A 14706-nucleotide genomic window follows, 5' to 3' on the forward strand; every position below is an offset into this window, starting at 1 on the left:
CGCATGCACGTGGGAAGAGTACACTGAGAGAGAGAGAGAGAAGGATGTGTGTACAGATATTCAGTTTTCAGGTTTCTCCAGTATTTGAAGTGTCTTGGGCAATGCAAAAGCTGATAAATTGCTTTCTTTGTGTTGAGAAAATGCCTTAACGGGCGCTAATGTCTTTGTCAGTAAGTGTGTGAGTGAGGACAGTTGTTTTCACATTATGTGCAAATATGTGTCAGCATTGTGTAGCCTTATTTGACTAACTGGGTGGGGATTACATTGGAATAGAGTTAACATAGCTGAAGATGGTTAAAATCAATGGCTTTAATTTCACTTAAATCGGTTTTAGATTCTGGCTAGTGAATTTTACTAATTCCTGTTTTGATATTTTTTCACATTATGGAAACTTTAAGAGGCTACATAGGTTTTGAAAAGTGTGTGTTGAAATGTTTTTACATATTTTAAAATATGTTTAAGCAGAATATTTTAATCTCAGCTCCTTGCGATAAAATATTGGACTGTAGCTTTACAGAAACAATTCTCCTTTTAATCTACCAGGATGAGCAGTGGCAACTTTTTATGGGGGAGGGTCATATATCATTCTAATTTTAGTGAGTCCGAACTTTCATTATGGAACTAAAGTCCATACAGCTTTAGTTGGCTGCAGTTCTGTGCTCAAGCTGCAGAAAATAAATATTCTTCCTCTTGCACATTGTTAGTCAAAATTTTGCCTGATTAAGGATCGTAAGTGAAAGATACCTTAAACGGTTCAGTCATATGCAGCTGCTGTCCACACAGATTAACACCTCGGAATAATAACAATATTGGCATCTGGAATAGAATCTGAAATGCCGTTCTTTTTAGGGAGATGCTGGCAGTTTTTTTCTGTGGACATGTGTAGCCAGTCTAATGGTGCTGACAGCACAAGTTGGCTGGCTTTGAACTGATAAGTATATTGAATAAATGGAACTTTGTTTTGTGAAAACAAAGCATGTAACTTTCAGAGCCTAATCAGTACTCGCAGAGCCTGTTTTTAATAGGTTTCTGAAGATCCTGATTAAGGTGGATCCTTCTCTTCATTCTGGCCATATTCTGGCCTGGGTTATTGAACCTCAGAACTCCAAGCCTATTTATTTATTGGATTTAAATCCTATTTTTTTCTTAGAATGAACTCAAATGAATAATTTTGTCTTCATCCAGTCCCAATTCTCTCCCTCCAGGGTGCTGCAAGTGGGTCCTTCCCCATCTCATCAACCATTTGATGGTTTCCCAGCTTTGGGGCAGTTTTTTCTCCAATTTAAAAGATAGAAGTGCCTGGAAGAAAGAGCTCTAAGCGGAAAAATGTTAATGTTTTGGCACCACGCCTTTTCTGCCCTTCCCAACACTGGACGTGGTTCCATAGAACTTCTCCAGAAATGGAATTCAGCCCTTGCACTTAAAAGAGTCATCACCTCTGTTATTCGTCATGCCGCAGGTTTCAACTTCTTTGAGAACTAGGCCTTTGTTCAGTTCAAAGGCTGACCTGTTGCTTATATTTGCTTTTTCACCTTGTCTCCTGGTGTTTCTTGCTTTTGGGATGTAGTCCAAGTATTGCTAACTATACCAGGCTGTGTCGAGGGACAAGGGTTCTGTTTCAGCCACAACACAGGGATGGGGCAGTTTGCCTTCTCTGTGTGGACTTACTCTGACCCGTGTTTGAGTATATAATCAATTTGTTCTTGCGTGAAAAGCAAACAGACAATACTGTACCGCTTTCATGCATCAAAGAGAAAGTACCTCTCGATGTACTTCAGAAAGGTGCTGGGTTCGTATTCATGTTTATTTGATGAATCAAAGAAATCCTTTTGTTCACTGATAATGTGGCTTTCCAGGCCTCACCTTCAGTATTTCTCTCTCTTTTTTATCTTACAGGCACTGGGACAATGAGGTGCAAAAGGCTAAAAAAGAAGCAAGGACGCCCCACTTAACAAAAGCAATTATACTTTGTTACTGGAAATCATATTTAGCTTTGGGGTTTTTCACACTGATTGAGGTAATAGACTGAAAGAGCTGTAAGAGGCCATCAAACCACCATCAGCTTATGGTGACTCTATGAATGAAAACTCTCCGCAAAGTCTGATCCGGGACAGCCCTGCTCAGCGCTTGTACATTCAGGGCTGTGGCTTCCTATCTGGAGCCACCATCTTGTATTTGGGCATCCTTTTATTCTTCTCCCTTCCACTTTCTCTAGCATGATGGCCTTCTCTAGGGAGTTTTGCCTTCTCACAATGTGCCCAGAGTGTGACAGCTTCAGTTTTGCAAGAATACAGGGAAAAGTCGCCTCCCTGCAGTTTCCTTTTGACCAAATCCTGCTCGCTCTTCAGCCAGCCACGTTTCTGAGTGGTGACATGCTTGCGGCCGTCTGACGGCAAAGAAATCAAATAGAGCTGACCACTCCATCATTAGTACCCCACATTAAGGGCATCTGAGCTCACACTATGCGCTCATATCTTCCTGCATTTGGGCAATGCCCATTTTGAGGTGTGATATACTTCCTTTCCTTCCTCAGTCTGGTGCCCTCCGGAGGTCTGGTATGTCTGGCTGCAGATGATGGGACTTGTGTTACATATGTTTCTGGGTGCCCTCCCTGAAGGAGATTAGGAGGGCGGCTCCCCGGGGAAGGGCCTTCTCTGCAGTGGTGCCCCAGTTGTGGAATTTGCTCCCTGGAGAGCTTTGTCTGGCGCCGTCACTTTATTCTTTTCAGCGTCAGACTAAAACCTTTTTATTTTCCCAATGTTTTAAGACGTGACTGTTTTAAGTGGGGTTTTTATTAGTTGAATTTTAGGATGCTGTGTTTAAATTTTTTACATTTTGTATTGTTAAACCATCCTGAGACTTCAGTAATGGGAGGGTCTGAAAAAGTTCCAAATGGATGGATGGATGAATGAATGGATGTGTGGGGTATCAGTCTGGAGGAAGCTAGGCTTTCAGGCTTCCAAAAACAGCTGGATCATTCGGTGCGATATGCTTGCCTTGTAATTTTGGGTAGGGTAAGACAGGTGAGTTTGAAAGAGTAAGAGGGCGGGTGGCATCGCAATGACAAGGAGCCTGGCCTGTGAGCTGGGAAATGCCGAGGTCGGATCTGAGCACTGCCATGTACTTTCTAGGGAAGCTGCAGTGATTCTGCCTTTGCCCTCGAGACGATAATACTGACCTATCTTAGAGGGCTGTTGCGAGAAACACTAATGTAATGCACTGAGTTAATGGCTGAAACAGGAATTGAACCAGGGACTTTGTGACTCAGGTTCTTGGTCATGCCATTGCAGTGTGTCCTAACACTCCTATGTACACCATTGGCAGATGGTGAGACCGGATCAGTAATATGTAGTGTGTTAATACAGAAACACGCCAGGTTAATTATTACTATTATTATTTTGTATTTACATCCCACCTTTTTTTCTTGTGAGGAACCCAATGGAGTGGCTTAGATAGCTTCATTTGATCATTACAACAACAATCTTGTGAGGTAGGTTAGGCCCAGAGTCACGCAGTAAGCCTCATGACCAAGTGGGTACTCAAAACCGGAATTCCTAAGTCCCCGTTTAATATTTTATCCTCCTCACTGCACTTGGCCCTGCCTTCATATGTAAAATAAGGCTGTCTGGTATTTGTGAGCTAAGTTAATTTCATTGTAAAGCCCATTATTATTAATTATCATCATCATCATCATCATCATCATCCCTAATTATTAATAATAACTTTATTACTATACTGCCCAGTAGCTGAAACTGTCCCGGAGGTTTACAGCAACTCATAAAATGCAATATAAATACAGACAACAATAAAAACATCATAAACATTACCATACAAAATTTAAAAGCCAGATTTAAAACATATGTAAAAAGCTATAATAGCATATACAAACTGAATTGTAAGACCTGTTTAAGCAGCTAACCTTGTAGCAGTGAACTAATTGAATATCATATAGTGGAAGATGGTCTTCACCTGGTTCTGAAAAGATATTAAAAGAGAGGGGTCAGTGTGGAATGGCTTCCATAACTAGGGGCTACCCTTGAAAAACCCTTTTTGGTTGCCACCAATTAAGCCTCCCTTTGAGGTGACAATTGAAGGCAGACCCTGGATCTCGATCTTGGGGTCTCCATAGATTGCAGTTGGCAGAGGTGTTCCAACACGCATTTTGATCCCAAGCTATGGAGGGATCAAATTAAAATGAGAGAATAATTAGTTATAGAAAAAAAATCATTGCAATATATATTGTTTTCGAAAAAGTCTCTTTCTTTCCCCTCATTTCCCCAACCTTCTTTTCCCTTAGGAAACACTCAAAGTCATTCAGCCAATATTTCTGGGAATGATCATTAGATACTTTGAAAACGTTGGCTCCGTGGATGAAAATGCATTGAATTATGCCTACGCCTCTGCAGCAGCCTTGTCTGTGTGTACCCTGATTTTGGCCGTCACCCATCACTTGTATTTTTATCATGTACAATGCGCTGGCATGAGGCTGAGAATAGCAATGTGCCATATGATTTACCGCAAGGTGAGTAATACATTTCCTTTATCTGAATGCATAGGACACTCAAAGATGTGGGCTCTTGCCTTCCTTGTCTTCACTGGAGCAACTCTTTGTTAAAGCAAACATTGAGATGATTAGTTTGGCATTAACCTCTAGGATAAATATATGGATGTTCCTCCGAAGAATGTTTGGACCATGGTCAGAATGTTTCTTACGCTGCACGGGATCAGAATTGCCCTCTGGGCCTGGGCACAAGGTGGAGTTCTTAAGGGGACCAGCTGGAGGGATGTTGGCACTCATACTCCCTCAAAGTGGCGAGATTTAAATGTCCAGGTCAGAGGAGGAGACGGTGGGGGCAGCAGCACCTGCAAAGAATCTGAACATTCCACAGTTAATGGCAAAAGTGGTACTAGTGTCTGGTGCAAAACGGCGAATTGTGGCCGTGCCAGAAAGCTTTGATCTACCTGCCTTTCCTGGGTTCCTAGTTTGCAGGTGGCAGCCCCTTCCTTACAGAATTCTCTCCTGAAGGTGTTATTGGCCCTTTTGTGAATAACTTGGGGTGGCTGAGGACAAACCTCGTTTCTAAATACCTTCTATGTTATTATTATATTATGAAGGAGCGTCTTGGATTTTGTGTCTTTGTATAAGCATTTTGGGGGATTGCTATTAAAGCAGATATAAATGTAAGAATAGGAAGTGGAAGTGTTCTTTTTTCCAGAACTTGTTTCTTTCCTCGCCTTAGTCTGGCCTGCTTCATACATTAGCAGCACAGCATAGGAGCTGCTTAGCTGGATCCCACATAAAGTACTGAGAGTGACCCCATTTCCTATGGGAAAGTTGTGCAGACTTAGGGCCAAGAGTGAGTGCAGACTCAGCTTCTGCCGCCTCTTAGTGGGAATTCTCTACTCATGGGGCTCCAGCTGCTTTCTCTGGGCGTTTTAGGTTTCTGAGTTGTGTGGGTTATGTTGCAATGCATGCACCAAGTGTGTGAGCATCCTGGGAAAACCCAGCTTGTTTTTTTGTACACACACTTTTGATACCTGGGAAATAATCTCTCAGGCATACTGCTGTAACAGGGCGTACTGCTTCCTTGTACGTAAACATATCTCTGAGGTATTAATTTGCTGTTCCGTACCATAGCTTAGTCTGTTATGGGATTAATAAAATGGCTTTTACAGCAGATTCTGCTTGCTGAGGAGTAAAAATCTGTTTGGTGGAGAGAAACCTGTGAACAGCAAATTGGTTTGTGCTATGCTCTCCTCTCTTTATTTTTAACGATCTGCCAGTGGAATACTGGTGTGTTTTGTCAATTTGTGTGCTGGAAAATTTTAAAATATGTATTAATTTAGAAGTAGGCAGAAATGTCTTCCTTATTTTTGGATAGCTCAATTTTATCATGAAATTGATAGGCACCCAAACACTGAAGTTCAGCTTTAGAGCGAAGAGGATTGTATGTATAAACTTAACTCCTTCCCTTCTCCCCTACCCTTTTTTGTTGGGTGGGGGTGGTAAACATCTTTAAGTCACACTCAAACAGATTTCAAAATGAATGATCTAAAAGTTCTTTCACCACCACTTTATCTTATAATGGTTAACTTTTAGATGGCATTTCCTTTTAAAACCTCAGATGTCCAGAACTGTACATACACATAGGCTCCTGTGGTTGGCCTTGAAGGTTAGGACCACGAGTACAAATTGTTCCAAGGCTGATGGTCTGGCTGTGCTTGTACTCAGACGATGCACCAGAGAACACAGTGGTACTGTAAGAAGTTAGCTTCTTCCAATCCTGACAGCACTGCCATGTAAAAGTACAGACAGAGAAGCTGACCTGATTTCCTAGTTCTTCAGTTTAACCCAAGCAAGTTTTCCAGAAGTTTTCTCATAACTGCAGTAGTCCTTAAAAATTGTGTTCTTTCCTGCTGTAGCAACTTTATAACTAATGCCTCTTGTGTCTGTAAACAAATTCCTAGAATGGGGAAAGGAACTCCCATTGTGGCCATCAAAGTTTTATAGACGGTGTTGTAACTGTGTTGGGGAAAATGTAGCCCAAATTCTTAACTACAACTGAGCTGAAAGGTGTTTCTACATTTGTGGCAAGCTGCAAGTGCTTCTAATATTGAGTATCTGTGGCATGGAAAGTTATTAGGATTATGTTTTTCATTTTTACATTATTTTATACATTATCTTTAGGAGGTTTTCAATCCCTTCCTCCTTTCTTCATATTATAACAAATTAACTATTTTTAGCTAAACTGTTGCAATGCACTCTGCCTGGCGCTACCCTTGAAGACAGTCTGGATACTTCAGATGGTGCAAAATAGAGCAGCCAGGTTGCTGATGGGGACTGGACGTTATTCTCACGTAACCCCAGTCCTCTACCAGCTTCACTGGCTCCCCATCGAAGCCCAGGCTCAATTCAAGGTGCTGATCATCACCTACAAAGCCCTTAACGGCTTGGGACCTGGATACTTGAAGGAACGCCTTCTTCCGTATTTGCCCTCCCACCCCCTGAGATCGGCAGCAGAGGCCCTCCTCCGGGAGCCCTCTGTGAAAGACATCAGGAGGCAAAGTACCTGGAGGAGGGTTTTCTCTGCGGTGGTGCCCCATCTATGGAATGTGCTCCCCAGAGAGGTCTGCCTGGCGCCGTCGTTATTTGTTTTTTGGCACCAGGCTAAGACCTTTTTATTTCAACAATATTTTAATAACTTTTAATATTAACTCTAGGTTTTAATTTGCAGCCAGAATGAATCGGGTTTTTAATTTGTATAATCTGTATTTTCGTACTATGTTTGTTTATTTATGTAAGCCATCCTGAGGCATTAAGTGATGGGACGGCATGCAAAAACGCTAAATAAATAAATAAATAAATAGTAGAAAAGTGGCAACTTTTAAAAAGAAAACTATGAAAACTGTAGATATATAAGATGATCACGATGATTTTGAAACAAATGTCTAATTTGGTCATTTAGGCGCATTTGTCATATAGTACTGCCTAGAAGTTTCAAGGGCATTTGCTGCATTGATTTTTCCTGTGTTTCTGGTATATTTGCAATATGTTAGAAGAGGAGCTAGATTGTTTCCAATGGTAGGTTACTAAATTCATGCTTATTTAATCCTTTTCACCTGCAAATCTGTGAGGATGCTTTTAAAGAGTAGCATGGTATTGATATCCTTAATTTGTCTCATCATTTTGATCACTTGTACCTATAATATTTTCACAACCACCACTGCTAATTTAAAATACGTTGGATAAGTGCTGTACCTCCCTAAGCACACCTACAATGTTTGTTGCTATTCTGGGTTTCTTGGAAATTTGATTGCATCAGCAAATACTATTGGGATGGCGCTAGAGGCCACTTAGAGTAGTGCAATATGATTTACATTAGTGTTTCTGACAGATTGGATGCTGCTTAATATATTTACTCATGCTGAGCTGAGGGTAGTCCTGCTTTAATTGGCTTGAGGCCAACCATAGCACTGATGCAGGAAACATCGTATTTACTACCGGATGTCTCTCTTCGTCATCAACAGTGCCTTAGCCAAACCTGAACCTTTGTATTTTGATCCAGAAAATGTTTTTTGGAGTGAGCCTTATCTTCACAGATGCAAAATACAGCTCAGGAGTTTCTACAGAATATATTCTGGGTTGTTCGTTATCCTTTTAAATGGTGCCATGAAAAGGATAATGGCAGAACAGTTCTTGAAAATCTTTTGTCTAAAATAACCTACAGTGTAACTAAAAAGCAGTACTGTGCTCTCTCTTTCTCTCTCTCTTGATTTTTAGGCACTTCGTCTAAGTAATACAGCTATGGGAAAAACAACAACAGGTCAAATTGTAAATCTTTTATCAAATGACGTAAATAAATTTGATCAGGTAAGTCCCGTTACTGGAAGCTTTTGTCTGGGATTTATTTCAGCCTGAGGTGATTTGGATAACAGCCTACATTTCTTGATCATTGTCAAGACAAAATGCTCAAAAGTTACTGGAATTTCCTGCATGCATTTGCAAAATTGGATATAGTTTCTAAGACTGCAGCCTTAAGAATCCTTTCTTGGGTATACCATGGATTTAAGTTGAGCAAGAATTTTGTGGATTTCAGTGGATTAAAAGTTTCAAGCAGATATGTATACAATTTGTGCTGAGAGGAATAATTTGTGGAATGCGATCTAAACATGGCTCTGGTTGGCAAATTTTGGGGACATACTAAAAGGAGGAACACCAAGTGGTCATCTGTATGCATTGTGTCACTGCCACAGAAAAACATTGGAAGATGTTAAGGATCATCTTCAAAGCAAAATAGGCATTTATTTTTCATACACAACTACTACAAATCATAATATACCCAAAGTAGTTTCTTAACTAGAACAGTTCTTAACACAGTACCCTAAACACAGTAGCTTCTAGTGATCATCTCCAGATAGAACCAAAACAATTAAAAGAGGATTTAAAAATGATTGGAATGGCCCAAACAATATTTAAATGTCCTTTCAAATAGCCCCATGAATCCTCAGTGTGATGGTGGCATCTGCCGTGGAAGCAGCCAAAGCTTCTAAAGTGCAGATGTGCTCTAGACCAGACCCCAAAGCATCTGAGGAGGTGCTGTGCAGTTCCGGTTCCAGAGGGATGGTTCCTCCTGCTGCGTGCCATGAATTTCAGAGCCTTTGGGGTGACTGTAGGACTGCATTGCAGTGGGTCAAGCAGCTTCGCAGATAGAAGCGGGGCCCGCCTATGTGCTCACAGGTGACAGAGCCATGGCCGATATGCATTCTGTGAGTCAGGTTCTACAGCGATGCACTCTGCTTCTGCATAGTCGTAAGATCTAGGCATCTTTCGGAATAGCCACAGGAATGATACCTGCAGACCCAGAGGAAACGGGGGGAGTCCCTAAGTGGTCCCAGGTGATGGACGTACTCCCTTCCCCCCATCATCTCTCACAGAATTGTTGGAGCACAATCTGCAGGGATGCTCTGCTTAGCCGTGGCATCCAGATGTCCTTCAGGATGCACTGCAGTGATGTGCATAGACACCCAGGACAAAAGCCAGGGCCGGTTTGAGTAGATGCCTCTGTCTTGCACGGGTGGCGAATTTTGGGACACCAGCTCTTGCGGCAAATGAGAACTGATCTACCTGAAGCGGCCAGCAAAAGCCATTTCAACAGTTAACCGGGAGTTGTCTCTAACATTAAAGTGCAGGTAGCATCTTGCACCAATAAAAGTTTTTCCCAGCAACAATGCCCTGTTTCCGTCAGGCTGGGGAAGCTGTGGTGAAAGGGGCTACCTCTTAAACATGTGCTTTGAAGTTGGCTCCTGTGCCAGAGTTCTGGAAAGTGGTCATTAACACAGGACAAGACTAATTAGAGCCTGCTTTGCTGCTCGTTAAAGGGCAGGGTATGGGCAGCCTGTGCTCCTCCAGTGGATTCCTGCCTAGAGTCCTCATCATCCCTAGCCACCACGCATCCCCACTGGAGCTGATGGGAGCTGTGGGCCAAAATGCCTATAAGGTTACCATTTTCCCTCTCCTGCTCTCCAGGAGCAGCTGCTTCATAAAGATTTTGCCAGTTCCCAATCATGGCAGCCGAACTTCAGCTTGGCCAAAACTGAGGAGCTGCCAGAACCTTCAACAGGGTTAGCTGGCTTTCCAGAGTATGGCAGAGGACCCTGGCTGAGAAGTGAAGCCATCAAAGGAAACAAGTTATACAATTATCAGAGCAAGACTGAGTGATCCAAACAGGGTTCTGAAACACCTTTTCTGTGAATGTGGACTCTTCTGTTCTGTGGCATCATTTCTTGTGTATCAAGAAAATGATATAACTGAAATGGGTACTAAGAACTGTGATTCTGTACAACGTACGCCCTGCTTTGCCTGTTATCCTTTGGCTCACGTGAGCCTAAAGAGAGTCGCGTTTAGCTTGCCCCATTTAGTCTTGCGCTTGTGCATTTCTCCCACGCAGCTGTCTTTGCGAGTTGCAGACACATCTGAGCCTGTCGATTACGTGGCGGGGTCATTGCTGAAATGTGCAAACTAGACCGGTGGCTGTCGTAATTTTTCTTTGACCCAAATTGCGTGTCTTAGTTAATCTGTGTGTTTCCTTCTTACCATTCTGTTTGCGCAGGTGACTATTTTCCTGCATTTCCTGTGGGCTGGACCCCTTCAAGCGATCGCTGTAATGGCACTCCTTTGGCATGAGATTGGCCCGTCGTGCCTTGCAGGAATGGCCGTTCTAATTATCCTGCTCCTGTTGCAAACCTGTCTCGGGAGGCTGTTCTCAGCACTGAGGTAAGAGGGGATAATGCCGTGTGGCTTTCTTGCTTCATAATGCTTAAAATTCTCCCTTAAAGGCCTGCAATAATGCTGTGAAGTTCATCTTTACTTCACTTTTACAAATATTTGCTGCATGTTCACTTGTAGAGAAGGCTCAAAAGTAGAGTCGCTAAGGCCAGGAGTACCCATAAAAAAGCACCAGAAGTTCTTGTTCCTCCAGTGGGAAGAGTTTTTCCTTCCAAAAGACACAGGTGGCTGATTTCGGCCTGTGAAGAGGAGGAGAGGCAACCCTGGCAGAAAATGTTTTCCAGTGGGGCCTCATTGGTCCCCGCCATGCTCAAGCCCTGGACTGGGTTCAAAGCTGTCCTCTGCATTTACATGCCTTGTGAATGCTTATTTCGCCTTTTCAAACTGCCACCCAGAGGTTAAAATTCAGAACTTCCTGTTCATGCATTCTCACGTCAGTTGTCTATCTGTACATGCATGCTAAGAAAAGCAGTGTGTAAGAGTATTTGTTATTTTTAAAATTTATTTACAATTTTAAGTACTGTCTGTTATTTCCACAAAAAATCTCAAGATGGTTTACAATAATATTCATTTTTCAATAATGAAAAAAGTATTTCTGTTTTTTATAATTTGCAGACCACAGGATACCCACCATTTCCATATGAATATCTTTCTACTATTAGCTGTGTCAGTGATTATAAAAACAATTTATTTGTCACCTTCATATTTCTATAGTTTATTAAATGTTTATAGAAATATATATGTTCTTGGAAATACATCACACATGCTTCTATCTGTTTGGAAAGCGCAAGAGTTGAAAGTGGTTAATTTATTTTGTTAATTGATTTTTGCCCCCCCCCCACTTTTTTTTCAAATGGATGAGGACGGTGTGTGCTGTGCAGCTTCAGTATTAATTAATATCCTGATGATCTTGTGAGATAGGGTGGCGTACAAGACAGCTGAGTACACACATGCTGGTTTCCTTTTTCCATTCAGTTCATTACAACAGGCTGCTCTCTCTGAACAGTCCAGCAACACAAGCAGAAACAGAAATGCAGAGTATAATGATCACCACTACGAGCCATATATCTCTGTGTAAAAGTGTTTTTGCCCAACTTCATGAAGCTTCTTTGAGGCAGATATTCTTGTGAAATATTGGATTAGGTCTTTCGATGGGAAAAAGTAAAGTGCCGTACTTGGGAAGGGACCACGGGGAAAGGGGGAGCTGTAGAGAGGAGGGACAGCCTGTAGGTAAGTAGGTAGCTAGTGTGTAAACACACAGCTAGCTGTGTTTGTGTGTAAGAACTGGGGGATCCTGGAGGAGGGAAGTGGGGGGTCACTTGGGCAAGATTTCACAAAATGGGCTGTCCAAGGGCTGGTGCTGGACCCCATTCCCACTGCTGCCCAGAGAGAAAAAGGGCTGAAAAGCAACGGGTGGTTTCTTTTGACCTTCGCCATGGATGACTATCTTTGGGCCAGAGAGCCAGGTTGAGGGTGTGCAAATGGCTGAGTGGAGCATCTCAGAGCCTTTTGGCTGTGAGCCTCCAAGCCTTGCCAGGTTTGGAGGAGAACTTCTAAGGGAGGTGGGAAAGAGAGAGAGCTGGAGCAGGATGACTTGAATGGGGTGGAGGCAATGGGGAAGCTGAACTACAAGGCAATGGAAAAAGAAGTTGGTCTTCTTTAACTCCAGCCTTTATTCCTGCCTGTGAAATTGCTCACACCTTTCAAAAGAGGTAGTGAAGTCTATTTTTGCACGACACTAAAATCATACACTAGGTCCTGAGATATTTTAACCATATTTAGTTTATAATATTCATTAGTATTTATATATCCCTGTCTGCCTGAATATATAGCCATACATAGCTTGGGCTGATGGAATGCCTCCTCCAGCCTCAATCTACCTGGACACTAAAATCACCATCTGAGGCCTTCCTCTGAGTGCTGCATCCGAACAAGGCATGAAGGGTGGGACCCGGGAGGAGGTCCTTCTCAGCAGTGGCTCCACAATTATGGAATGATCTCCCCACTTAAGCTTGCCAGATACCAACTCTGCTGTCCTTTCCATGCCTCCTTCTTTGAGGCATTCAAAAGTATTAATGACTCATGGGAGACCTTAGTTGTACTGGAATAAACTGCTTTAGCTGCTCAAATTTCTTAAAATTCTGTTTAAAATTTTGTGTATTGGAATGTTATGCAGGTTTTATTATAGCATGTTTTCTTCTCAATTCTTGTAAATGACCCAAAGTGCTTTTACTGTTGGTTTATATACAAATAGAAAAACAAATGGTTGAGTACTCCCACTCCTTATGTTCATTATTTTGATGCTGCTGCTGCTGATTTTACACATCCAGCATTTTTCCTTTTGCAAGGAACCCAAGGCAGAGTTACAGAGTTCTTTTTCTTACAACTTTATTCTCACGACAGTCTATCAAAATGGTTAGTCTGAGAATCAGTGACTAGCCCTAATATAACCCATGAGCTTCATGGCTAAGTGAGGACTACAACCCATATTTCTTGAGTCCCAGTCCAATATATTAGCCACTGCAACATGGCGACTTTTCTTTTCTTTATAACTATGCATTATTTTGACCGTAGCAGTATAAATTCCTTTAATATTGCAGGAGCAAGACAGCAGCCTTTACAGATGTGAGAATTCGAACCATGAATGAAGTCATAGCTGGAATGCGGATAATAAAGATGTATGCCTGGGAAAAACCATTTGCTAATCTGGTGGACAGCATGAGAAGGTGATGATGTGTCCCACTGCAAGTTATTGCATGACATTTTTACATTACTCTTCTTTCTCACCTCTCGCCTTCTTGTGAGGAAGCAAGTTATGCATAAGGAACCTCATCACAAGAAAATATTTGCTTAAGTGCTTTATTCTTTCGCTCTTTTCATGAATTTCCAATTTCCTTCTTGCTTATGAAATGGCAATTCCTTTCCCCACATTCTTAAGCAGTAATGTAAGGATTATGATGTCATATGAGGGCACTGCTATATATCACAGGCTTTAAAAATCTAAAAAATATAAAATAGGAGGAGGCATTTTTAAACTTACCATTATCTGAAAACATAAAAACATGTTCCCAAGAAGTAAACATCTTAAGTTGCTACAGTCAAAAACAAGAAGTCTTTTGGCTTCCTTGAAGGCTTAAAAGCATGTTTTGTCAAAATTTTAAACATGTTTCTTTGACTTCCAGCCTTTTTTTCTGACCCACTTTAAACAATAAAATCAGGTTTTTTAAAAAAAAATCCTGCATCTGGTAGGATCTTTTCCCTCTCTTCTCTGTTGCTAAAGGCAGTTAGGGTGAAAGGTCATCATGAGGATACTGCTTTTTGGATTGAATTGTGGAGGTATGTTTAAAACATGCTCAGTGTTGATGATCTGTTCAGACTGGATGCTTTGTTTAGCTGTTTTGCAAATAAGACATTACATTATTCAAGACCATCATCATCATCATCATCATCACTATTATTATTATTTAATTTCAGGAAGGAGATTTCCATGGTTCTAAAGAGTTCTTACCTTCGGGGATTTAACTTGGCATCTTTCTTCGTTGCCAGCAAAATAACGGTGTTCATGACATTCATGACCTACGTATTACTTGGCAATGTTATATCCGCAAGCCGAGTGTTCGTTGCCATTTCGCTGTATGGCGCAGTGAGGCTGACGGTCACTCTCTTCTTCCCAGCAGCTGTTGAGAAAGTTTCTGAAGCTCTGGTCAGCGTTCGCCGAATCAAGGTATGGTTGGAAAAGCAGTGTGCTGCTCTGGGGCTCTATTTGGCTGTGGCATTGTAAATAAGCTGCGAGGTATTAAACCACAATTTTTTTACAATTCCGGCTGCTCGTCCACAAATATCTGTGTTCGTTTCGCCCGGGAGACAGTGAGCTTGTGAGGAAGCGCGCATGTTTCCCTTTTGCCTAAAGGTAATTCTTA

The 14706-nt window shown here is 41.8% G+C and overlaps 1 protein-coding gene across 7 annotated transcripts in view; it reads left to right on the top strand.

Annotated features, from left to right (window-relative positions):
- Positions 1–14706, top strand: part of ABCC4 (ATP binding cassette subfamily C member 4) — a 166134-nt gene that overhangs the window by 13541 nt on the left and 137887 nt on the right. For 5 of the 7 annotated variants that reach the window (XR_006415474.1, XM_044437824.1, XM_044437822.1 and 2 more), the window contains exons 3-8: positions 1897–2017; positions 4298–4522; positions 8282–8371; positions 10611–10774; positions 13387–13512; positions 14261–14510. Coding sequence is in view for 6 of the 7 variants with exons in the window: in XM_044437824.1 (XP_044293759.1) it covers positions 1897–2017; positions 4298–4522; positions 8282–8371; positions 10611–10774; positions 13387–13512; positions 14261–14510 (976 nt within the window). In the remaining variant the exon portion in view is untranslated. The remainder of the gene's footprint in view (positions 1–1896; positions 2018–4297; positions 4523–8281; positions 8372–10610; positions 10775–13386; positions 13513–14260; positions 14511–14706) is intronic. The other 2 variants (XM_044437823.1, XM_044437825.1) reach the window with 2 other exon arrangements.

The sequence above is a fragment of the Varanus komodoensis genome, unplaced genomic scaffold, assembly GCF_004798865.1.
Source record: "Varanus komodoensis strain SLA01 unplaced genomic scaffold, ASM479886v1 scaffold31, whole genome shotgun sequence".
Classification (NCBI taxonomy): Eukaryota; Metazoa; Chordata; class Lepidosauria; order Squamata; family Varanidae; genus Varanus; species Varanus komodoensis.